Source organism: Diachasmimorpha longicaudata, chromosome 9, assembly GCF_034640455.1.
Source record: "Diachasmimorpha longicaudata isolate KC_UGA_2023 chromosome 9, iyDiaLong2, whole genome shotgun sequence".
NCBI lineage: Eukaryota > Metazoa > Arthropoda > Insecta > Hymenoptera > Braconidae > Diachasmimorpha > Diachasmimorpha longicaudata.
The window spans coordinates 3,684,128-3,707,706 of NC_087233.1; the positions used below are offsets into that span (position 1 = coordinate 3,684,128).

At 34.3% G+C, this 23,579-nt stretch overlaps 2 protein-coding genes across 5 annotated transcripts; both read right to left on the reverse strand.

The window, feature by feature from the left end:
- Positions 1-1,031: 1,031 nt before the first annotated feature.
- On the reverse strand, positions 1,032-7,808 carry LOC135166221 (sodium- and chloride-dependent GABA transporter 2-like). The gene is made up of 10 exons (XM_064128294.1): positions 7,670-7,808; positions 5,620-6,070; positions 5,132-5,260; positions 4,745-4,853; positions 3,716-4,087; positions 3,065-3,281; positions 2,370-2,522; positions 2,090-2,293; positions 1,791-1,961; positions 1,032-1,714 (listed from the first exon to the last, which is right to left on the reverse strand). Exons 2-10 carry the CDS (start codon positions 6,059-6,061, stop codon positions 1,577-1,579), a joined length of 1,935 nt encoding a protein of 644 aa, XP_063984364.1. The 5' UTR covers positions 6,062-6,070; positions 7,670-7,808; the 3' UTR covers positions 1,032-1,576.
- Positions 7,809-8,210: 402 nt separating this feature from the next.
- On the reverse strand, positions 8,211-22,547 carry LOC135166222 (uncharacterized). Of its 4 annotated transcripts, none has more exons than XM_064128295.1 (11): positions 18,726-19,309; positions 18,411-18,510; positions 16,378-16,498; positions 15,676-15,886; positions 14,973-15,380; positions 14,100-14,447; positions 13,550-13,777; positions 13,165-13,380; positions 11,893-12,710; positions 10,503-10,747; positions 8,211-9,341 (listed from the first exon to the last, which is right to left on the reverse strand). In XM_064128295.1, exons 1-9 carry the CDS (start codon positions 18,832-18,834, stop codon positions 12,559-12,561), a joined length of 1,893 nt encoding a protein of 630 aa, XP_063984365.1. In that variant the 5' UTR covers positions 18,835-19,309; the 3' UTR covers positions 8,211-9,341; positions 10,503-10,747; positions 11,893-12,558. The 4 variants fall into 4 exon arrangements, with proteins under 4 accessions (XP_063984365.1, XP_063984367.1, XP_063984368.1 ...); XM_064128297.1 differs by lacking the exon at positions 8,211-9,341 and having other exon boundaries at positions 10,606-10,747; positions 11,893-11,988; positions 12,065-12,710; XM_064128298.1 differs by lacking the exons at positions 8,211-9,341; positions 18,726-19,309 and adding an exon at positions 22,350-22,547 and having other exon boundaries at positions 10,606-10,747.
- Positions 22,548-23,579: the final 1,032 nt, after the last annotated feature.

Sequence of the window (23,579 nt, forward strand, 5' to 3'; positions counted from 1 at the left end):
GTGGAGTTAATTTGATACGTGAGATCTTGAGGATTTTTTTGGGAGTTACAGTTAATTGAATCGAATGAATGAGGTCTTTTTAAACGTAATGTGATCTCCAGATGACAAACTTTGACTCTTCGGAGTTGATATAAAGTTTATGCTCATGAAATAAATGCTTCGATGAGTAAATTGATTGTTGTTTTTTGAAATGATGAGAATCATTGAATTGAATTTCTCAAACATCACATTAAACGAATTTTGTAATATTCAAATTTGTGATTACGTTATTGTAAATGAATATGTTGTTGTTCTGGGGAAGAAATATAAATTTCTCCCAACTTGATAATAACAATATCCTCTCTGATTCACAATTCTGTTCAATTATAATTAACTTGATAAAAAACGTAAAAACGTGTTCATTACTATAACGACCTATTTAATTATAAAAATAATTTTGGTTCTCTCGTGCACAAAAGAATTACTGAAAAAAATAAAACTTGTGATTGACAACAAATCAAATGCTCTTGTTATTCCGGTAAATGACAGGCACTTCAATTCTAGAGAATTTCTATTCCTTTCAATCAAATCAATCTCAGTGAAGAGATAGCAGACGTTAACTCGATAATCACTTAATTTGAAAACCCTAATCAACCTAATGATAGTTACTCCAAATGAAATTCTCTAGATAAAAATAATTTATTCCATTAATATAAGAAGACACCTCTTTTATTTAATTATCCCAGTGAATAAATCCCAGATCCCCCCGCACTAAATAAATAAACTGTTTTACAAAAAAATAAATTTCAATTACAAAATCTCAGCGCAGGAGATAAACAATCATTTTTAAAAATGCATACAATTAACCCTTGACAATATTCATTAAAAATACACCGAATGGGGAGGTACATAATAAAACTGAATCGTCACTCACACGTTCTCGAATGAACAACAATGAGATTTTTATTTCGTCACTACCACATTTGCATAAAATTAATTCTAGAGGAATTCACCTTCACGAAATATTGGAAATAGAAAAAACTCTACTAAAGTATATTTTACCTCTCTTTATTCAAATATAATTAGCTTTGCGTATTGATTTCCCTAATTTTATACAAACATTATTAAATCCACTCAAATAATTAAATGTGCATTGGAAATAAAATCGTTACTCTCCACTCATTTTATCATTTTTATTTTCTCTCTCGCGGCGTTTTCCCGACTAACGTACAGTTGTTAATTAACAATAAATAAATGCGCAATGAATGGAGGTTCGTTTCTTCGTCTAATCGATTCAACAACTGCTACTAAATTACGATAATCACCTCCTTTCAACATTTACAATCAATCATTCCTCCAGCTTTACAGAACGTAGGCCCTCACGATTTAATCTGTCTGTTATTTAAAAAATTCGTTTTAATTTTCATTTTCAACGGAAGAATAAACCAACAAATGGAGAATTACAAAACAAGAAAAAAGCTGTCTCGTAGAAAATATAATTCATCTAATTACACAACATCTCATGTGTACTCTGATAGTAGATATATTTTTTATACTCGATTTATTTAAATTTTATAATGATGAAACTATACTCGAATCATGTTTGACTGAGAAAACTATTATTTTTAGTAATTAATCCGGCACTACTCTCGGACAATGGTATAACAGCTGTTTTTTCACCAGATGGTATTTTAGTTCGTGACTTGACATTTGGCTTTAGTCCCTTGAGGAAATTCTGGGGGGAAAAAAAAGTAATCGATATTATTCAATAAATCCAGGAATTAATTTAAGATAGTGATTTGCTAAATTACCTCCTTTATCGATCCGGGTGTTGCAATGAGATAGTAAATTGCATAAGCTGGTATCCAAATCATCGATGAAAAACTCAGACAGAAACCAATAATTTCTGCCCATGTGGGATATTCATATTGACTTCCGTATTTCAGTGGTTTATATTGAACACATTGGAAGACAAAAATGAACTGAAATCAGTCAAATGTGGTTTTATCATTTTTTCTTGCAATAAAAATTAGATAAATAATACATAATATATTATATATATATTGAATAGATAATGCAGAAAAATTTTAATTAATAGATGATTACTTACTGCCATAATAATGGGAGCGAAAAATACCCAACAAATGTACCAAAATCGATGAAGTTTAATTCCCATCATTTGGTGTATGCAGTCACAAAATTTTTGAGCACCAAAAATCCAGGATATTGCGATAGTTTGGAAGAAACAAACCCAGAGTATTGACATACCACTTGCAGAATAAAAATCCATCAGTTGAAAAATATAAACACCGCCCTGCAATTGAATTCAATCACCATTTATCGTTTAGAATCAATATCGCAGTGAAATTTTTATTGTGAAAACCACTCACGTGAGAGACCATTGGAATTCCCAGGAAGAACATCAAGGTACAAATGGCTATTGTAAATTTATTTCTATGCGGTCTCAGTGAGTCAGACCAGTTATCAACAACTCCAGTTATGAAAGATTCGACAATGCAAAATTCACTGTCAATTCCCAGAATCTAAAGAGACATTTTTTTATTTTTTAATAAACTGGACTAATTATTTAGGGTTTATGGGAATTATGACGTCATCAAGCGATGGAAAATCAGGTCTAGGAATTTTCGCATGTGCTATAATTTTTTGTTCCCAGTAATTATGAAAAGAATACTATCTACTTTAATTTTAAAAACGACACAGTAAAACGATGATTTTAAAAAATTCAATTGGGTGGTGCCAGATGGTATGACCTTACGGCCTTTTACTAGTCCGTCCCAGTACCTGCGCGGTACCTCAGCCTAATTTCCTCTGGTTAATTTATAACTCACTTCACAGGCTATGATTTCATTTTAATACAAAAAAAAATTGTCCATCATCGGGATTTGAACGCTCGCTTCTGAAACGCTTTGTTTCTGAGGCCAACGTGTTTAAGCGTTAGACCCAAGCAAACAAGGGAGGAAAAAAAATAAAATAAATAAATAAATAAATAAATAAAAAGAAGAAAAAAGAAAAAAAAAACATTTTTTAAATGCATTCTATAATTAAGAAAAGAAAATTAACTCACAATGAGCATAACGAAGAATATACCAGCCCACAATGGTGCACCAGGTAATTTGAGTACAACTTCAGGATAAGTTAAGAAGACAAGACCAGGCCCGCTCTTCACTACTTCCGAGACTTTAGTATTTTGTTCCAACGCAATATGTCCCAAAATGGAAAATGTCACACAACCGGCAATCAAGCAGGTCAATGTGTTGACGACACAGGTTATCAGTGCATCCCTAAGAAAATCAATAGAGAGTGACATTCAAACGGCCCTCGAAGAATTCATTAAAAAATATCTAAATCGGGCCAATGACATAATTGATTCTAAATTTATAAAAAAACATTCGATATTTTTTTTTAAACATAAATTCGATCGACTTAAAATGTTTCAAAGTATTACTTAATAATATTATTTGACATATAAATTTTTCTCAATTTTTTTCTCTGGATTTTCTCGAAGAAAAGAATTAAAAAAAAAACATCGATAGAAAGTGTCATTCAAACGGCCCTCAAAGAATTTATTAAAAAAACATTCTATATTTTTTAAAAATATAAATTCGGCCAACTTAAAATGTTCGAAAGCATTACTTTATAATATTATTTGAAATATAATTTTTTTCAATTTTTTTCTCTGGATTTTTTCAAAGAAAAGATTTTTTTTTTCATTTACTTGTAACAATTGTGATGAAATTTATTGTACGATCCCAATGCAGGCAGTGCTCCAGTGCCAATGCTGTAAGCGAAGAATATTTGAGTTGCCCCGTCAATCCATGGCGCAGGTGATAATAATTTCTCCCATCTCGGTGTAACGTAATAAAGCAGCCCTTCACTGGCACCCTCCAGGGTGACAGCCCTTGCCAAAAGAATGAAAAGAACGACGTAGGGAAATAGCGCTGAGAACCATATGATCTTACCACTCTGATGGAGGCCACGTCTTATTATGAAATATATTAGGAGCCAGCCGAGGATCAAGCAGCCCAATAACTCCCATTGGATTCCCCCGAGATGATCAATTCCAGATGTTATACCGAGGACTCGACGCCTGAATAAAATATTCGGTAGAAGAAAAATTGATCGAGTGAGTGGAAAAGTTCATTTGCATCGAGGGACCGTTCATTCAAAAATTCTGCGACGAGTTTGTTCCGACGATCATCAGCCATATCGCGGCCATTTTGTGGCTCGTGTCAATTTTTTATGCATTAATTGGTAAATAAAATATTTTTATTAACGTTTTACCTGAGGGTTGAGGGGAGAGATAAGAATAAAAATTATAAAAATATTGATGAATTGATATCGGGGTGAATGGGACAATTTTTTAAATTTATTTATGAATTTTTGAGGGTTTGTCCCAAATAGGGGGATTCCAACCAATTTTTTTCCAATTTTTTCTTTGGTTTAAAAGCTGAAGGGGTTGGTCAGTGTTTAATGCGTAAAATATCTGAAGATTGAAGGGAGAGATAAAAAGAGGAATTATAAAAATATTTAATTAATTTATAGAATTTGTATCTCAGTTGAATAAATAAAACAAATTTTCAATAATTAGAATTAAAACTGATAATCACATAAACTGATAATCACATAAACAATTGCACAAAATTATCCAAATGAATGACCCCTCTCATCAAACAATAGACACAATTTTTTTTCAATCAAATGTACTGATTCTACCCCACCCTCCCCCTAGCCATCAAAAACTTACTCCCAATATTCTTCAACAGGGGATGTGGAGTGGCTGGAATTAACATACTCGCTGCGATTGGATTTATTCATGCTAGCTCCGTGACAACTCTCAGTGTTCCACGAATTTCCTGTAAAAAATAAAATTAATTCGAATGAATATGATATTTCACACCCCCATTATTTTTATATCCTTAAAAAAAGCACGTGGCGTTTTTTTATCAGCTGTTTTGATTTTATAGTTAAGCTGTTCACATAATATTTAATATATTAAATCACGTAAGGACATATTATATATTTTTTTCCTTAAAAAAATGTGATTTTTAATTTTTTTTCTCTCTCGAATTTTTTACCAGTATTTTTTTTTATCTTAAAAAATAAAAAATTAGCCATGTGGGCTTGACATTACCGCAATCACTCCAGGGTAAACCAGGCAATTTCGTAAATGTACTTATGAGGTAGAATAGAGTCCACGCTATTATGATACAGTAGTAGACGTCCAGGTAAAAAACAATTGTCATTGTTGCATATCCAACGCCTGGTCACATGAAAAAAACATCTTCAATATTAAAATAATTCACAAAATTTTATAATGATGTAACTACATCATTATAATTATATCATTATAAAATATATAATCCCCATTATATCATTACATCATTATATATTATATAATGATGGTATAATGAGGTATATAACTATAATCATATAGTAATATAATAATGTAAATATATAGATGAAATATCTAAACGAATGCAACAAAAACGAACGTAATTACAACGAATAATAATAACAATTGAAAAAATTTTTTTTTCAAGAAATATTATTTTCCAAAAATGATTCTTTTCGTGTCGAGGTATTTGTTAATAATATTTTTATAATTTTCAGGGGTGTTACCTTGCAAGAGAGGGCACAGTTGGCCGACCAATGTCATACCCCCAGCTCCCAGATACTGTCCAATGGCAACTTCTTGGAAAAATATTGGAATACCACAAAATATCATGGCAATTCCATAGGTTACCAGAAATGCACCTCCTCCATTTTTATAGCACAAGTACGGAAATCTCCAGACATTACCCAAACCCACTGATACACTTATGCATGAGAAGAGAAAATCTAACTTGTTATCCCACCCCCCGCGCTCGTCGTCATCTCGACGAGCCTCAATTTCAGTATTTTCACGTTGTTGAATTGTTGCCGATGTTGGATTTTTTCTCGACGTTGCACGCGACGATTCACCCCCAGTTGCCGATATTACCTTTGCCTTGAACTCTATGAATGCCTGGTCGGGATCGACCGGATCACGCTCCTCACCCCAATAATACATTTTCTCCGTCATGATTTTTCTCTAAATGACAGAGGAATTAGTGTTGCTGAGTTTAATTTGGGGAGTGACAATGTCATCGGGGATTTTTTCCATTTAATAAGTTTAAATTTCATCGTCATGTCTTTTTTTTAGTTTTGTTGGACAGGCAATTATCGTTTTCTGGAGGGGTTTAAGGTTGTTCTCGTGGTACAGGGTTGGAAAAAGGAAGTTTGGTAATTATGCGTCGTAAATGATAAAGGGGAAATCGAGTTAATTTTAGTTTACTGTATTCAATGATGTGGTTTTTCCCTCCAATAATTTTTATTTGAAGAAATATCGAGTCGTCGATTTTTCAAAAATTTTAATCTATAACATGTGAACAGTTATGGAAGTTTCAAAAATTTCTATCTCAATTTCAAAATTGTCATTCGATTCAATTTTTTCTGACTGTATTCAAGGATGCGGTTTCTACCTAAAACAATTTTTGTTTGAAGAAATATCGAGACGTCGATTTTTTTAAAATTCTAATCTCTAACACGTGAGAAGTTATTGAAGTTTCAAAAATTTCTCTTTCAATTTCAAAACGGCCATTCGATTTAATTTTTTTTTTTTTTGATTGTATTCAATGATGCGGTTTCGCCCTAAAACAATTTTTGTTTGAAGAAATATCGAGACGTCGATTTTTGAAAAATTCTAATCTCCGACAGGTGAAAAATTCCCCAGATTTCAAAAATTTTCATTTCAATCTCAAAACGGTCAATCGATTCAATTTTTTCATCAGTTTTCAGCGAAGCGGTTTCTATCCCTAACAATGTTTATTTGAAAAAAAAAAAATCCAACCATTGGTTTTCCAAAAATTTAAATCCCTGACATTTCATTTAAACCCACGAAAAATATCCCAAGCTTCCAAAACTATCCAGCAAATATTTTCCAAATATTCTAAATAAAATAAATATCCCCCCAAAAACGTAGTAAATAAATAAGACCAATTGGACCAAAACCGCTTTTCCAACCCCCAAAAAAAATTAAAAAATCAAAAACTCCTCTCCCTCCTCCTCCACGATCACCAACTCAGTTCAACCTATTTTTTTCCACATAAAAAAAATATTTCCCACAGGCTCTGGACACATATTGCGCAAGATATTCAAAAACCAACAGTTAAATGAGTAGTTGAGCGCCGAGAGCGTGTGTATGAGATGTCAGGAGCTCGTGTGTGTCCTACAGGGATGCTGAAACTGTAAAATCAATAGTCACGTTTCGCTTTATACCAAACAATATTACCCAACTCACGTGGTATTCCACCGATTAAAACCGCAAAATTCCGACCACTGACATTACCCCATTCCCTATTTATTCCCCAGACGCCACTGATTCCATTGATACGATTGATACCATTGATACCATTGATTCCCCATCACAATATAATCTCTCAACATCCAATAGACGCGATAAAGACGCGAAATTAATTAAATAATCGCTTCGAGAAATCAGCAGCTGGCGCCTAACGCTCTTCCCATTAAATTAATCCACTCGATTGTCCAAAACGCGACTAATGAACAATTTTAATTTTCACTTGAAAATGGAAATAATCTCACAGATAACGCAATCACTCACTGATCTTTCAAATATTTATTTTTTTACCGTTCATGTATCGCTGGTCTAATTAGTAGGATGAGAACAATTAATTTAGGGGCGGGTGAGGGGCAAAATTTGCGATATTTTCGAATTTAAGTTTAAACTTTGATAATTCTTTCGAATATTTGGTAATACTGCGTATTCATTTTGGAAGTGCACACTCCTGCGACCTACCCCACAAGAGTTGTCGGTATTGAATACAATCGCAGGGAGAATATTTGAGGGAAGTTGGTTGCAACCCCTGCGGGGTAACGCATGCGCAACGGGGAGTTGAGGGTCTTAATTGTATATACAGTACTGAGATTTTTTTTTCTTCGATAAAATCGTGTTGTAAATAAATTTACAAGGGTTGAACTCATTTAGGGGTTAATGCGACATTTTTAAAAATTTATTTGTGAATTTTTAGAGTTTATTTCAAATGTGGGCGATAGAAAAGATTTTTTTCCGATTTTTTTCAGTGGTTTTGGAAGTGAAGGGTTGGTCAGGGGTTGATGCGCAAAATGTCGTCGGTAGTTATCGGGGATTGTCTGGAATTATCTAGAAGTTTCACTCGATATTATTGTCAACGAATCGTGAGATTGTTGTTGATAAAATAGTGCGATTAAGTGCTGTCCTCGTGGGGGAGTAAATTAATTTCCTCGGGGTTTCGTTGATGAAATCGGGTTGTAAATAAATTTACGGGGGTTGAACTGATATCTGAGTGACTGTGACAATTTTTAAAATTTATTTATAACTTTTTGAGAGTTCATCCTAAATATGGGCATTCGAAAAGATTTTTTTCCAATTTTTTCTTTGTTTTTATAACTGAAGGGGTTGGTTAGTGGTTGATGTGCAAAATGTCGTCATTATTTATTAGGGGTTGTCTGAAATTATCTAGAAATTTCACTCGATATCATTGTTACCGAACCGTGAGATTGTTAGTGATAAAATAGTGCGATTAAGTGCTGTCCTCATGGGGGAGTAAATTAATTGCCTCGGGGTTTCGTTGATGCAATCGGGTTGTAAATAAATTTACGGGGGTTGAACTGATATCTGAGTGACTGTGACAATTTTTCAAATTTATTTATAAATTTTTGAGAGTTCATCCTAAATATGGGCATTCGAAAACATTTTTTTCTAATTTTTTCTTTGGTTTCATAACTGAAGGGGTTGGTTAGGGGTTGATGCGCAAAATGTCGTGAGCATTTGCCGGGGATCGTCGGAAATTATCTAGAAATTTCACTCGATATTATTATTAACGAGTTGCGAGATTATTGTTGGTCGAATAGTGCAATTAGGTGCTGTCCTCATGGGGGAATGAAATAATTTTTTCGAGTCTATTAATAGAAATTATTATCAAATTACGTAAATTACATACAATCCTGGATATTTCAAAAATTATCAAAACTTTTCATTCGAGTTATTGGAAATTATGGTGAATAAACTCCTGCGATGATGCGTCGATTCATCAGCAACATAATTAGAATTAGTCTTCATTATTTTGTGAGAATCGGTGTGGAACGCTGATTGACCTCTACTACTAATTGCGAATGGTCTCTGAGACATTTCATTTTGTTCTAGACCTTCAGCTGAAATATTCGAGTGGCATTCGTCGCAAAAAGAGCTGATTTCACTTTTGTCAGGAGCTTCTGGAATTAATTCCCTGTCTTCGTGTGATGAGAAATGAATTTCCCGGGGTCTGTCAATAAAAATAATTGTTGCAGTTCATTTCAGTGATGAATGAATAAAAAAACTGAGGAAAAACATTTTTTTTACCAAATATTCATTTACTCGAGAGAAGTAATTCTGTTCGTAGGATTATATTCTTTTAATTGAGCCCCACACTACCAGAAAAAAATATTTCTATTGGAATTTTTTTTCTTGAAACAAATATCAATTACTGGAATTGATGTGAAGAAGATAAGACCTTACGAGCAAATCAATAAATATAATTTTTTAAAACTCAAAGTGATCTCCAGGTGAGAAATTTTCACTCTCCTGAATTGATAAAAAGTTTGTTCTCATGAAATAAATACTTCGATGAGTAATTTGATTGTTATTTCTTGAAATTATGACAATCATTGAATTGAATTTCTCAAACATCAAATTAAACGAATTTTTTAATATGCAAATTTGTGATTACGCTATTGTAAATGAATATGTTGTTGTTCTGGGGAAGAAATATAAATTTCTCCCAACTTGACAATAACAATATCCTCTCTGATTCACAATATGAATTTTTCTGTTCAGTTATAATTAACTTGATGAAAAACGTAAAAACTTGTTGATTACTATAACGACGTATTTAATTATAATAATAATTTTGGTTCTCAATGGCACCAAAGAATTGATGAAAAAAATAAAACTTGTGATTGACAAGAAATCGAATGCTCTTGTTATTCCGATAAATGAAAGAAATTTCAATTCTATAGAAATTCTATTCCTTTCAGTCAATTCATTCTAGAATAAACTTCATTTAAAAATCGTTAACCCAATGATAGTTAATGAAATGAAATTTTCTTGATAAAATCAATTTTATCCATCACCGCAGAGGAGCCTAATTAAGCTTCAACGAGGACAATCTTATTATCCTTAAGATTCACTACGTTGGATGGAATTTTAAAGAAAATCAATTAATGATTTTTAATAATTATGGGAAGACTTCACCCAAGACTATAACCGACATTACAATTTTGTATTACAAAACAATCAACAAAAATTCAAACGTAATCAGAACTATCTAGTAATCGACCACAGAAATCCATTATTAAAAAATTAACTACTTCTCCAAAGTAAATTAATATTTAGAAACAGCAATTTTTTCCACTTCATGAATAACAATTTTTACGTTCTACGGTACCTGCCCCTCTGCATATTTTTTATCTCTAATTTAACATGCGCTATCAGTAGGAAAATCGCCTTCTGGAATTTTTTTGTCAGACTCTGAAGGTGCAGGGAGCAGTAAAAAATCCCTCCACTGATGATCATTGACAGAATCCAACTGACAAAACTGGCAGAAATGGGAGGTGGTGATGCTGGTGGTGGGTAAAGCGACTGCCAGACCCGTTGCCACCACAGGACGTGAGAATATTGGAGTTCAATTTCCTAAAAACAAATATTTAAAAAAATGAAAAATATATTTAACACAAAGAACTGACAGAAGTTGACGTAAAACAAAGAATAGTATATTACGACACAAGGCCAGAAAGTTGGATTTCCTGGCGTGCGTGATAGAGGGCCGAGGCGAAGCCGAGGCCCGCATAGCACGTACGCCAGTGAATCCGACTTCCTGGCCGTGTGTCGTATACTATTTTTCTTGCTCCCCACCCGAAAGTGCGGTAGACCATAAATATCTTAATATTTAATAAGTGGTAACACAATCAATGGGAGCCCGCCCGACTTTTGCAAAACCGAGGCGAAGCCGAGGTTTTGCTGGTCGGGGCGGGCGAAAAGTGAGAATTGCATTCAAAAAATTTCCTATAATTGCTGCAGAAAAAGTGAAATCCAGAAAATGACTATTTATAAATATATATGATTTTTTCATTTATTTTGCTAATTATTCTCCTTATCACAATCACATCGAGAAATACTAAAAAAATATTAGTAAAATTGTCAGGCAATTTTACTAATATTTTTTTTTCTCATTTTTCTTTATGATATGTCTTTGTTACAATCTTATACGTCGTTCAGGGACTGAAAATTCTCTTGCAGATATTGGTTAAATTAATGCGCGTACATAATTTCAATTTCATTTTACATTCTTCAAACAATGGGAATATCATGTACTTCATGAGGTGCATCATGTACTTAACCAAATGTTCTCGTTTAGAACTTAAATTCATTGGAATTCAAGTAGAGTCGAACGAAACAATGACGTTAATCCATCAAATAATTACTGAATTAATATCAAATATTTTCAGGTTCGTGATGCATGTTAGTAAAACTAAATCATAAAATTAATTCTCAGAAAACTGAGGCTATATTCTAACAGAGAACCTGTCACATTTGTGTACAGTCCTCGCAACAGTCCTCGGGAAGACCGCACTTTCGGGTCGGGGAGCCAGAAAAAACATATGGGTAACGCAGGCCACAAAAGGCCTTGTTCCCGGAGCGAAATCGCGCCGGGAAGACCGCACTTTCGGGTCGGGGAGCCAGAAAAAACATTTGTAGCATCAAAGGAAATAAACTGAATTGAACAAAAAATATATTCGTAATGAATAAAACATGAGCTGATGCTGATCGTTACTAACGTGCTTCCAGTACGACCATATGCTGCAGTAGAGTATTCTCTGAAAGATCAGCCAGTACCAAAGGCCAGAGCTGATGACAATCCACTTGACGAAAATCTTGATTTATCAGCGAAAAATTGTGTTATTGACATTGAGATTTTAGATAACTGAGCCCTTAAGTCGATTATTTTACTTGAAGTATTTTTTCCAACGACTTGTGAGTGATGTTGAGGTATTTAACGTTGAATTTTCTCCTGACGACGACGACGAGGGCGGCCAGGACCAGAAATGACGGGAAAGTGTGGACAAAATCAGGCCCAACAGCCGTTTTTCCGTATTCCCGGAGGACTCGGTGCTGGAGGATAAATACTTCACGGGGGATTAATAATGCCCCTATCACATCTAGGAAATAAGACATGATAAGGCCTAACCCTTCCTGTCAAGCACATTCCACCGTAAAAAAAGTGAAACACAAAATTGAAATGAAATGAAAAAAAAATGGAATGAAATAAAAAAATACTTTTTGTTTTTTCGAATTATTCTTAATAATATGTACAAAAACATTATATACAGGATTTTCTTTTTGATAGTGAAGACACGGAAAAATTTGGAGTTTGAAAAATATGGAAAATGTGGGTGTCATGGGGTTTATATATTTTTCATAAATTTTTCCGTCGTAGGGAGTAGTTAAATGAGGAAATAGTCGGGCCCAACGAACGATCCGCATTTTGGAAAGTCCTGGGGGGCTGGTACCATGTCAGTTGCATCCCCCACCTGAAGAATCACGTCCAACCCTCGGGTCCACTCGGGTGCGTGCTCATCACGAAGCATCCAATAGCCTTCAAAGGATTATTATTAATTACAATCAACGAAATTGGGGAGGGATTGAGGCTGTTGTCGTGTAAAATATTTACTCGGCAGTTTTGGTTTAAATTTTTATGATGAATAGTTTAAAAAAGTTCAAGGGATTAAAATTGTTTAACAAATCAACGGCTCCACAGTTTTTAAAATAAAAATTATGGAGGGTAGAAACCGTATCATTGAATAAAGTCGAAAAAAATTAAACGATTAACCGTTTTGTTTTAGATAAAAAAATTACCGACAATTCATAAATTCACATAATTAAGAATAATTACTATGGAAAAAATATAATTATATTTTATCTGTCTATATACAATGCGATTAATCCAGTGAAACTATTGTATACTGTTAAATGATTGTGCTTCAATCTGTGCGATTTCCCATCGCAGGAAGTTTTTACAGCAACAACTTTAATTAAAATTTATTATTCACCTGGATTATCAGCTTTGAATCGAATCGCCACTGCTCCGAACTTTGGAACTATCACCGTGTCCTTCAGTGGTGGGCAAGCCAAATTACGAGTAAATAGAGCATCATTTTTATCCATTTCTTTGATGTGGTCGAGGCTTTCGCTTTTACCAAAATACCTGGCACCAACGATGTAAAAGTGATAGCCGTGAAGGTGATAGATAAGATCGTCTCGGCCAGCTGAAATATTATTTATAATTCATAAAAAATCCTTTGTATCCAAAAATATAAAGACTACCATAACTATCATACGACCACCGTCCCACCTGTGTCACACTATTTGTTTATTCACAAAATAATTCATCGATTTTCCAAATCATTAGAATTTCCTAAATAGTGAGATAAATACCTTGATCTAAGAGAATAATTTCCACAGTTGCGCCCAATGGAATGCGCTTCAAATGGACACATTCGCACTCAGTCCCTCCGCTTTCCTGTTTTTTGCAGTGATTCGACAGATTAGGATCGCTGCCAGAGCACAGGATATCCTCTGGGACATCAGCGCCCTGAGTTAGCAGGGGTGACGAAGGGTATATGAAGCTTGCGTTATTCATACTCAGCCGCTTCATATCTTCCCCTAAAAAACGGTAACGGAAAAATCAAAATCTGGACAAATCAATGATTTTCCGTAGTGATTCGCCCTTTTTCAAGGTCGAGGAAGGGCCAATGCCGATTCCTGGACAAGGGAAAGGCTTCAGATTGTTGGCAGATCTGGATTTTGTCGCACTTCGGGGCTTCTTGGCGAGCCAAAAGCGAGCCGAAAGTGCGGCATTGTCTTACATTCTGGTTGACAAGTGCCGAAAGGGGTGGTATTACCCCACCTTCCACAGGTGAACCGAAAATGTGGCTTAAAAAATACCTATGACACTCGTCCTAAAATATACTATTTCTTTACATACCTGCAATATTGGACACCAGTGTTTGCTGATTAATTGGCAGATAAATTGTGATTTGGGTTTTGGGTTCGCTGAGTGCCAATGGCAATGCTTTCAGTGCCTTGACTTCTGTAACACAAACATTTTCAGTTGTCTGACACTTCTCCGCGGGATTCGTCGTCATCTTTCTTTTACTCGCTGATTTCGTCATCGTCGATTCATCAATTTCGTTCAAATAATTTGGCGTTTCATATTTCAATATGGCCGAGCCACTGGTTGAACCCGTTCTGCACGATTTTATGGTTTTCACCGTAATATTGTACTGATCGTTATTTCTCCCTCTCGTTTCCAAAATGAAATCGGCTCTTTCACCTGCAAAAGTCCGTTGTCACGGTGAAAATAAAATCGTATACAGCGGTAGAATACCGTCAAGTCCACTCCCGTAGAACACGATTTGGGGATTAAGGTTTACCCTAACAGCAGATGAGGAATGGCCGATAGTCGGCCGACTGTCGGCCAGCATTGGCCGAATGTCGGCCCACTGTCGGCCATTCACATCTCCTGTTAGGGTAGTTAGTTCGTTTCAGGAAACGAAGCAGAGCGGTTGTGCCTTTCCAGCGTATAAAATAAAAGCGATAAAACTGAATTCACACGTTTGATTATTGAACCATTATCCCATTTCCAATAAGGTTGTTGTCGTGCGACAGTCCCTGCAAAAACTTGACAACAAAAAAAAATTCGAGGAGAATTAGAGAGAAAAAAATTCCGCTTTAACCCACCCGGGAATCGAACCCTGGTCTCCCACGTGGTATCGCACCGGTAAAAAACTTTTTGCAGTGACTGTCGTGCGCCGACTACCTTAACACGTTTACTCGTCATCTCGACTTCTTAACGTACCATTGGCAAGTGTTATCTCCTGGACTGGTAGTGGTTTAACGGGATGACCATCCAGGGCGATGAGGAGGATCGAGTGTCGATGAATTAAAAATGTAACTGGGCATATGCCAGCTCCACCGGCATGAGCTATCCTGAATCGATGCCTTTTGCCGGGTATAACGGTAAAGACTGATAAGGGCATTTTCGAATCGTGCGGCTGTCGGCCCTTTCCGTTGATGAGTAGTAACGCCGATTTTTTGGATACCCCGTGGTCAGTGGTGACGTCATCAGATTGAACTGAATGGTGCCATTGGGAGATGAGTATTACATGACTAGGATCGTCTATGTCGTATAAGTTACGATGGGGCTCCCTTACGTCCGCTTGTCTGACGATTAAGGAACCAAAAATTCCGTTGGCGATGTCAGACGCTGGAAAATTATTTCTCAAATTTAAATGTGTTCGTGGAGTACATATTTGAAGTGAAGAAGTGTTGGTGGGATTTAAATAGTATTTCCTGTGTTACAAATAATTATCGTCAAGCAAAATATCGTCATTATGATTATTATTGTATTATTTATGAGACTTATTGGACAGCATTCTATTTTTCTCGGGAAAATTACTGTACGCTGATAGAAAATGTTAATTTTATTAATAGAATCTCATGGGGTAAATTCAGTAATTTCTACTGAATTTTTCTGTCCCTGGAGGAAGGGCAATTAGTACCTGAATGAGAGTGCCAGAGATGGGTTCCTGGTACGGAGGCTCGGAATTTATATTGAAAAGTTGTATAACTTGGTATTGGACACTGGGTGACCAGAGGAACTCCGTCCATTGAAGGAGTTTCGATTTGATTTTGGCCCCGCCAATGCATAGCCGCCGCTCTTCCGGGCAATCGATTGACAATGTCAACAACCAAAATGTCATTCTCACAGACCTGAAAAAAATTTACAGTAGAACATTGACTATAATTACATAATTTATTATAATAATATCTAAATTAATCAATTGTAATCAATAAGAACGGTAGTCAGTAGTTATTAATAGTGACTTAACTAATTAGTAATTAATAATATTTAACTGAGATGAATATTAAAAATTATTATATGTCACAAAAGAAAATGTCATTTTCTGAAATCTGAGAAAAATTTATATTAAAAAAATTATATTTTGAAAGATGTGGAAAAAACATATTTTGAAAATAATTGATTGATAATTTTAGGACTGACTGTAGCTGTAATCAATAAGAACGGCTGTCAGTAATTAATAGTGATTTAACTAATTAGTGATTAATAATATTTAACACAAAAGAAAAAGTCATTTCCTGAGATCTGAGAAAAATTTATATTAAAAAAAATTATATTTTGAAATATGTGGAAAAAAAATATTTTGTAAATAATTGATTGATAATTTTAGCACTGACTGTACCTGAATACTGGGCCCTGGTAATTGCCGATTGGCTGTCAGTATTCCTCGCCGATGTCCATCGACAGAAACGCAATGTTTCGATAAACACGAGGTTTCATTCACCAAACAATTACCACAAGCCCTAAAATATTAATTTTTATAATAATTATTTATTTGCAGAATGAAAGATTCAATGGAAAATTGGTTGTAAGAATTATTCATTTAAATAATCACATGGATTTGAATTTTTATGATGCATTTTGCATTTTTATTTGTTTCAGTTCTGTACTCTCTGGATTTATTAACAATATCCGCAGGGAAATTTGATTTAGGAATGAGGGGAGGGGGGACGATTCCCATTGGCAGTGAACGCAGGTCATTAATCCGGAAAATAAAGCATTTGAAAATTGAAATTCACATAAATTCACACCGCCTGCTGAGAAATGATTATGTTTTATACCTGAACTATCTCCAGTTTCGTTACGTAACGATCAATGATGCAATTGGTGAACTAACACATGTTCCAAGTGCACATTCTCATATGTATATCTATAAATATACTTATTGCTTGCACTACCTTCACATACTATTACGGTAATAATGATGCAATATATATTTTGTCGTATTCTCGAGATCCGAATGAAATTTTGAATCTTTCTCGGGTGTTTATTTTGTTAAGGCTGTTGTCGTGCACAGACAGAAATTTTGGATAACAAATACATCTGTAGAGGGAGAAGTGACAATCAACCACTTTTTAGGTCCAAATTTTGTGGAAAAATTAGAGTTGGGAGGTCCATTTTTTTAGATAAAACTAATCTTCGTTCCTCGTTTCGTCCCCAGAAAAGGCCCAATTTTTACCTAAAATTTCTTGCGGTGCGCGAAATATTTACTATACAGTTATTGTTGAATTTGTTATTATGAATAGTTTAAAGAAAAAGCTGCAAAATGGTCACTTTCTTTTCAAAATTATCCGTTTGGAACTTGAGACAGAAATTTTTGAAATTTGGAATATTTTTTCAGGGAATAAAATAAAGCGTCACGAATTATAATTTTTATAAAATTAACGAGTCGATAATTTTTCAAGTAAATTGTTTTTTATGTAAAAGTCATAACATTGAATACAGATTTAAAAAATTGAATCGATTGTTTGTTCTGAAATTGAGACAAAAATTTCAGAAATTTTGGTACCTTTGCACGGGTTAAAATGGCGCATCACGGATTATAATTTTTTTTAAATCAACAGTTTGATACTTATTTAACTATTTTTTTTTAAGTAGAAGCCACATCATTGAATACAGCGAAGAAAAATTAAATCGATTGATCGTTGTGTTTCCGAGAAATAATTTCAGAAAATTCATAAATTCACATAATTAATTATAGTTACAATAGGATAAATATAGTTATATATGAGCTGTCATACCTAATCAATAAAATGAAACTACATACTATCAAAAGGCTATGTTTTAATCTGAACGTTTTCGCGCCGCATAAATTTTTGACAAAGACTGTCACGCGAGAACAACCTTAAGGTTTTTTCATCGTTTTCAAGTACTCTGACCCATAGCCTCGGGTTATTTACCCTACCCTTAAGGACGTTATCGTATAAAATATTTTTTTTTTAGTGAATATTTATAATAAAGAACTAAAAATGTCATATGCCCATGCCCTTCTAAAAAAATCCTTATCCATAATCTAATAATTCCCAAAAAAATCATATCGAAAAAAGGTCATGAACTGGGCCATTTAAATGTAGACTTGAATTACCCCCTACTCTCAAAATTAAGTTTAAAAATATTTGTTTGTTTTGGTTGTGTTCGTTTGTTTAATTTTCGTTTATTTTTTTTTCTATTCATCTGTTCTCTATGATACTAAAAAAATTCCAACATTCCACCGCCAAATTACCATTAAGAGTACTCTGTAGTAATGAGATTTGACGTGTGCAAACAATTGTAATTATATGTAACGAGACATGTACTAAAAGGGACTAGAGAAAAGGAAAAGGAAATGAAAAAACCCGAGAGGGTATGCACATGAGTAATAAAATAGAATCGTACTTGCTGAGAGAATGAAAGGGTTCTAATGTCAACTTCACCCGACAGATCATCGGCCAGTCCAGGTGATGACAGGGCCGATCACATGACAAGAATGTTTGTTCTGTAAATAAAAAAAATAATAACTACGAAACTCTCCGATTTCCACCTGAAAACATTAATTCTCTCGACTCGCAGGACGTTAAAATAATGATTTCAGAATAAAAAAAACTCTTCCGACATCCGGAAAATTTCTCCACTTCTTGTGGGTCCCCGTAAACAATGTGCTGGCAATGTTTATTTCCCTCTCACAAGGAACTAGGAACAATCAACACTTACTAGGCCTGTAATTGCAAAAATGTAAAAAACTCGCTGCCAATAAACTCACGACGACTACAACCGCGATTCGTTGGAGGAATTTTTTCGAAATCATCTGGCGGTCGGTCATATTAACCCTCCAAAATCCAAAATTTATGTTATTTAATTTTTTATCGCAGTCGAATCAGTCGAACAATCACCGAAATCACTTGTCAACACTCGATCGACCTCAAGTCCGCGATTTATTGTTTAATCGACCGAATATCGATTATTTCTTCTTCCTCGATCGATCAAATCGCCCTCGCATCATCAACATCACCTCAGTCCATCACTTTCTCAACTGCTAATTATAATTTTATCATAATTATTTATTTTGCGCGGGAAATGATTTGTTCACTCGCCGCCGGGCGCGTAAAATTGGAAAACTGATTTTTATTAAAATATTCAATTCAGTCTCTGATTAAGTTTCGCTTTACCACACACGTGCGATTCGACTTGCGGAAACACAATCTCACGGAGTACTAACTATAACTATATAACTGATGACAGGGGCCTTAGCTGTAGCAGTTGCCGTAATATCGAACCGACGACTACAAATGAAAGTAAAGGTGAATAGTCCCCCGAATGACGGCCCCTTAGACACTCGTATTTTTGACTAGTCCCCATTAAATGTTCTGTTCCATTGGATTTTTTTTTATCCGCGATGAAAGGAGAAGGAAGATGATTTTAAGAAAGGCTGGATGTAAAATGAAATGAAAATGGTGAAAGTTGTCTGGCAGTCCCGGACCTCGATGGCCTCTCAGGAAGAAAAAAAATATATATTCGTTGCTCTCACTGCTTCTCTTTCTTAGCCATTGGTAAACTTTCATTCGCCGGACTTTCCTTATTACCTCTCGAATTACGTTTTTGAACTTGAAATAATTTTGCTTTCGCTCACAACTCCGGGTTTATTCGTCGCGTAATTGGAAGGATAGAAAGCAGGTACTATTCAGAGTTTTTTTGTGGTGAGAGGGGACGTGATTTTGGGGAGAAAAAAATTTGGGTTTTAGAGTTGTGGTTTTAAGTGGAGAAAATGTTTTTTTAGAAATTTTTGAGAGAGGGGGTTGTGGGGTGTGGGGGAGGGGAAAAATGGGGGTTTGGATTTTGTAGGTTCAGAGATTTATAAAAGAAAAAAATTTGGGTTTTTAAATTAGTTGTTTTTCATGACGAAAATGTTTTTTAGAAATTTTTGAGAGGGGGGTTGTGGGGTGTGGGGGAGGGGAAAAATTGGGGGTTTGGATTTTGTAGATTCAGAGATTTATGTAAGAAAAAAATTTGGTTTTTTAAATTTCTTGTCTTAAAAAACGAAAATGGTTTTTTAGACATTTTCTGGAGAGGGGATTGTTAGGGATGAGGGAGGGGCAAATTTGGGGGAAGATTGGGATTTGGTATTTTCAGAAATTTATGAAAGAATATCTTGAATTGAGAGATATCTGTATTTATATATTTGTTTGTATTTTAATTTCTTTTGGTCATATTGGCGATGAGCTTCCGAATGGATCCGACGAAATTCACCTTTTCGTGAACTATAAGAATAATAAAGTAATTACTGATGGATAAAATAGCGAAATTATTGACCTAAGATTTGATACATAGGGATTTCAAATTTTTATTCCGCTCATTTTTCAAGTTATGGCGCCCACGAGCCATTTTAAAAAAACTGAAAAAACGAGGATAAAACTGAATTACCGCAGGTGAAATGGTCTTCTCTCGATTCAGTTGTACAGACGCCGTCGCGACGAGTACTTAAAAAACTAATGGAATCGGTCAAACGATTAAAGAGATATCGGAGAAAAACGATTTTCGAGAAATCGCTATATCTCCGGAACCACTCAACGAATGAATTTCAATTCCCTCTCAAAATTTCACCAATGCAAGCACTAATTGACAGGCAAAATTTCCGCGTCGTTGCGACCACCGTTTTCGAGTAATGAGGACAGTTCTGGATAAATAACCACAAGCCTGCACACACATACCCACACACAAACGAAAAATCTATAAATGATTTTTGGAAAATAGTTCAAATATCTAAGGATTTGCAAAGAAAATTAGTAAATCGAAATAAATCACGATAAAAATATTTTCATTCAAAAGAAAAAATTTACGAAATATATCTCTCTGTAATCAATATACCGAATTAATTGATTAATTAAAAATATAAAAATTAGATGTTCAACTTCTATGACATTCATCCCCCTGTCAACGATCGATTTCGTTTCATTATTTTTTTATTAGAGGATAAGTGTTACAGAAATTAAATATCTAACATATATAACACATATAATATATAACATATACAACATATAATTATATATCATGTTAAGTATAATGTATGTCTGTTATACTTAACATAATTATAAAATAAAATGTTAAATATTATAATTATGTTAAGTATATGACTTTATTGACTATTTTATAATTTTCATTTTAATATTTATGTCTATTATACTTAACATAATTATATATTACATATATCATACATAAACTATTATTCATACATTATATACTCATATAAAACACATGAAAATGAGAAACATTTATTTTTATTATCTTCTTAATAAAAAAAAGGGATTTTTTTATGAAAGAGAAAATCAACTATTAGAGAGAACGATCGATTATTGGATTGACCTATTCTCATCAATTTCGACTTTTAATTATGCCTTCGACTGACGCCACAAGAGCGAGCCAGACGCGCGCGACCTTTTCTACTCAATAAAAAAATTCACGCTCATTATTATTATATAATCTAATATATATAATGACCCTAATAAATTCGATGGCTTTAATCAGATCAAATTCCAATGACTCAATTTCCGAAAATTTTGTTCAGAATTAAAAACAAAAATGACTTTTCCCTCAATGCAGGACCGTACGTTGCGAGTCCCCCGGATACATGAGTCCCAATAATAGTAAATATTCATGTGCATCTGCAGAAGTTCGTATACAAAGATCAACGAACCGGTGATACGTCTGTACATGCACATTTCCGCACTCATATCGGCGCAATGAATGTGTGAGTAACAGCCATTACCGAGCAGTATCTCAACCCCAACTTTCACCTAATGCCCAATGACTTGCGGATGAATTTAAATAACAAATAAAAATTGTTGGAAAATTTCGAATTAAAAATTTCTCAATATCCGGGAAAATTAAGCCGGAAAATTGAAAAAAAAATCCAGCGTCGGCGATGGAGAGACGCTAACGGTATCGGTAACAACAAAATTCACATACGAACTCTTATTTTTATTTCGAACATACGAACTGTAATTTTTAATTAATAAAATCATTATTTTTCAAAGTTATTTCCATTTAATATCTAATTTTTATTTCGCACATACGAACTCTATTTTTATCTCTAATAAAATTTTATTAAAAATAAATAAAAATATATTAATAAATATTATTATTTGTTCATTTTATTCCATGTAATTTTATTTTATTTTAAATAATCAGTGACACGACGAAATAAATAATATGGATTTCGCTAAAAGTCGAAAGATCAAACTGAAAAAATATCGCAACATCCGGACGAGAGAAATTAATGATATTGAACCCATTATATATTTGTTATAATAATTAATGAATATTCTCGATTGTTAAAATCACCTGGTATCGGTGTCAAATAAATTATTGTGGCAACAACTGACCCGAGACCAATGAAAATAGCGATTCTGAAAAACATTGTAACGATAACACGAGATATTTCACTATCAAAAAGACAAAAGGCCAAATCTCTTTTGGATTAATGACAAGTCACAGAACGCGAAGAAGTAACCGGTGTGGTAGTCGCGGCGATACTAGTTATTCTCCAGCAAGTTCATTGCCAGGAAGAGAGAGTGGATTCCCGTTTGATTTGAGCAAAAAAAAACATGAAATATCCGAGGAGCAAAAAAAAGATGAAAGTAAATAGAGAGAAGATAGAGCGACATTAATCCTCATTTATTCCCTTCTCGAAGGGACTGACATTATCCTGGATTGTTATAAGATATTAACAAATTCGGTGAACTGATGGACAAATAGAAAATTCAAGAATCATCATTTTAAAGTGAACAGCAGCTCTGATTTCAAAAAGATGAGGCCTTCATACAAGTCAACAGTAAATTCTGATAATCGTGGGGAATGATGAGAAGGTGCGATGATGAACGATCCTTTAAAATGACTTCTTAATCATTCAAAGAGAAATGTTTGACTACTCTTACTTTACGATCTTCAGGTAAGGCAACAAAATATGCTGATGTGAATTTAAAGTCTTCGAGTAAGTTAAATGTAAGAAATTAATATCTTCCACTATTTAATTATATGACACGATCTTAATTTCGATTTTGAACATATGCGATTTTAGGGAAAGACTCGATGTAAAATTACCTGCGTTGAATATCCCATGTGGTGTACTCGAGAGACCGTTGGACTCGTTGGAGAGTGTCCTGCCCCTCGGATCGCCCAGGCTGAAAGGTCTGACGCAAAGACAAGACCCTTTTGTCTATTGGGTTGCCCACGTGTTGGATTGTTTAGGTCATAAAAAGCCCAACGTCCAAATATTTCCCACATAAGTTACTCAAAATTAGTGGTGCACCATCAGGTGAAGTTCAAGTGCATTCTCCTTCCCCACATTACAAATAATTACATAACAATGATAGTATCATACAGATTGAAAGTGCTCGGTACGTGTGGACAAATATTAATCGTCTGTAGCTCTGTTCAGTCCATGTAATTGTGTTATAGTTTTTCTTCGACCACTACCGAACTGTTTAGAATAGTTTTAATAAACAGAACCTGAGGAGAAACAGAAAAGAGTTAGTTCCTCTGGAGACATCATAGGAGAAAGATATACGTTCC

Coding starts and splice junctions, on each gene's coding strand:
- LOC135166221 (XM_064128294.1), bottom strand. CDS start 6,061: ATGACGGAGAAAATGTATTATTGGGGTGAGGAGCGTGATCCGGTCGAT. Junction 5,261..5,619: donor ACTGTGCCCTCTCTTGCAAG/GTAACACCCCTG, acceptor TCATGTGACCAG/GCGTTGGATATGCAACAATG. Junction 2,294..2,369: donor GAATTCCAATGGTCTCTCAC/GTGAGTGGTTTT, acceptor ATTCAATTGCAG/GGCGGTGTTTATATTTTTCA.
- LOC135166222 (XM_064128295.1), bottom strand. CDS start 18,834: ATGACCGACCGCCAGATGATTTCGAAAAAATTCCTCCAACGAATCGCG. Junction 13,778..14,099: donor ACTGGTGTCCAATATTGCAG/GTATGTAAAGAA, acceptor ACCGTTTTTTAG/GGGAAGATATGAAGCGGCTG. Junction 12,711..13,164: donor ATTCAAAGCTGATAATCCAG/GTGAATAATAAA, acceptor AATCCTTTGAAG/GCTATTGGATGCTTCGTGAT.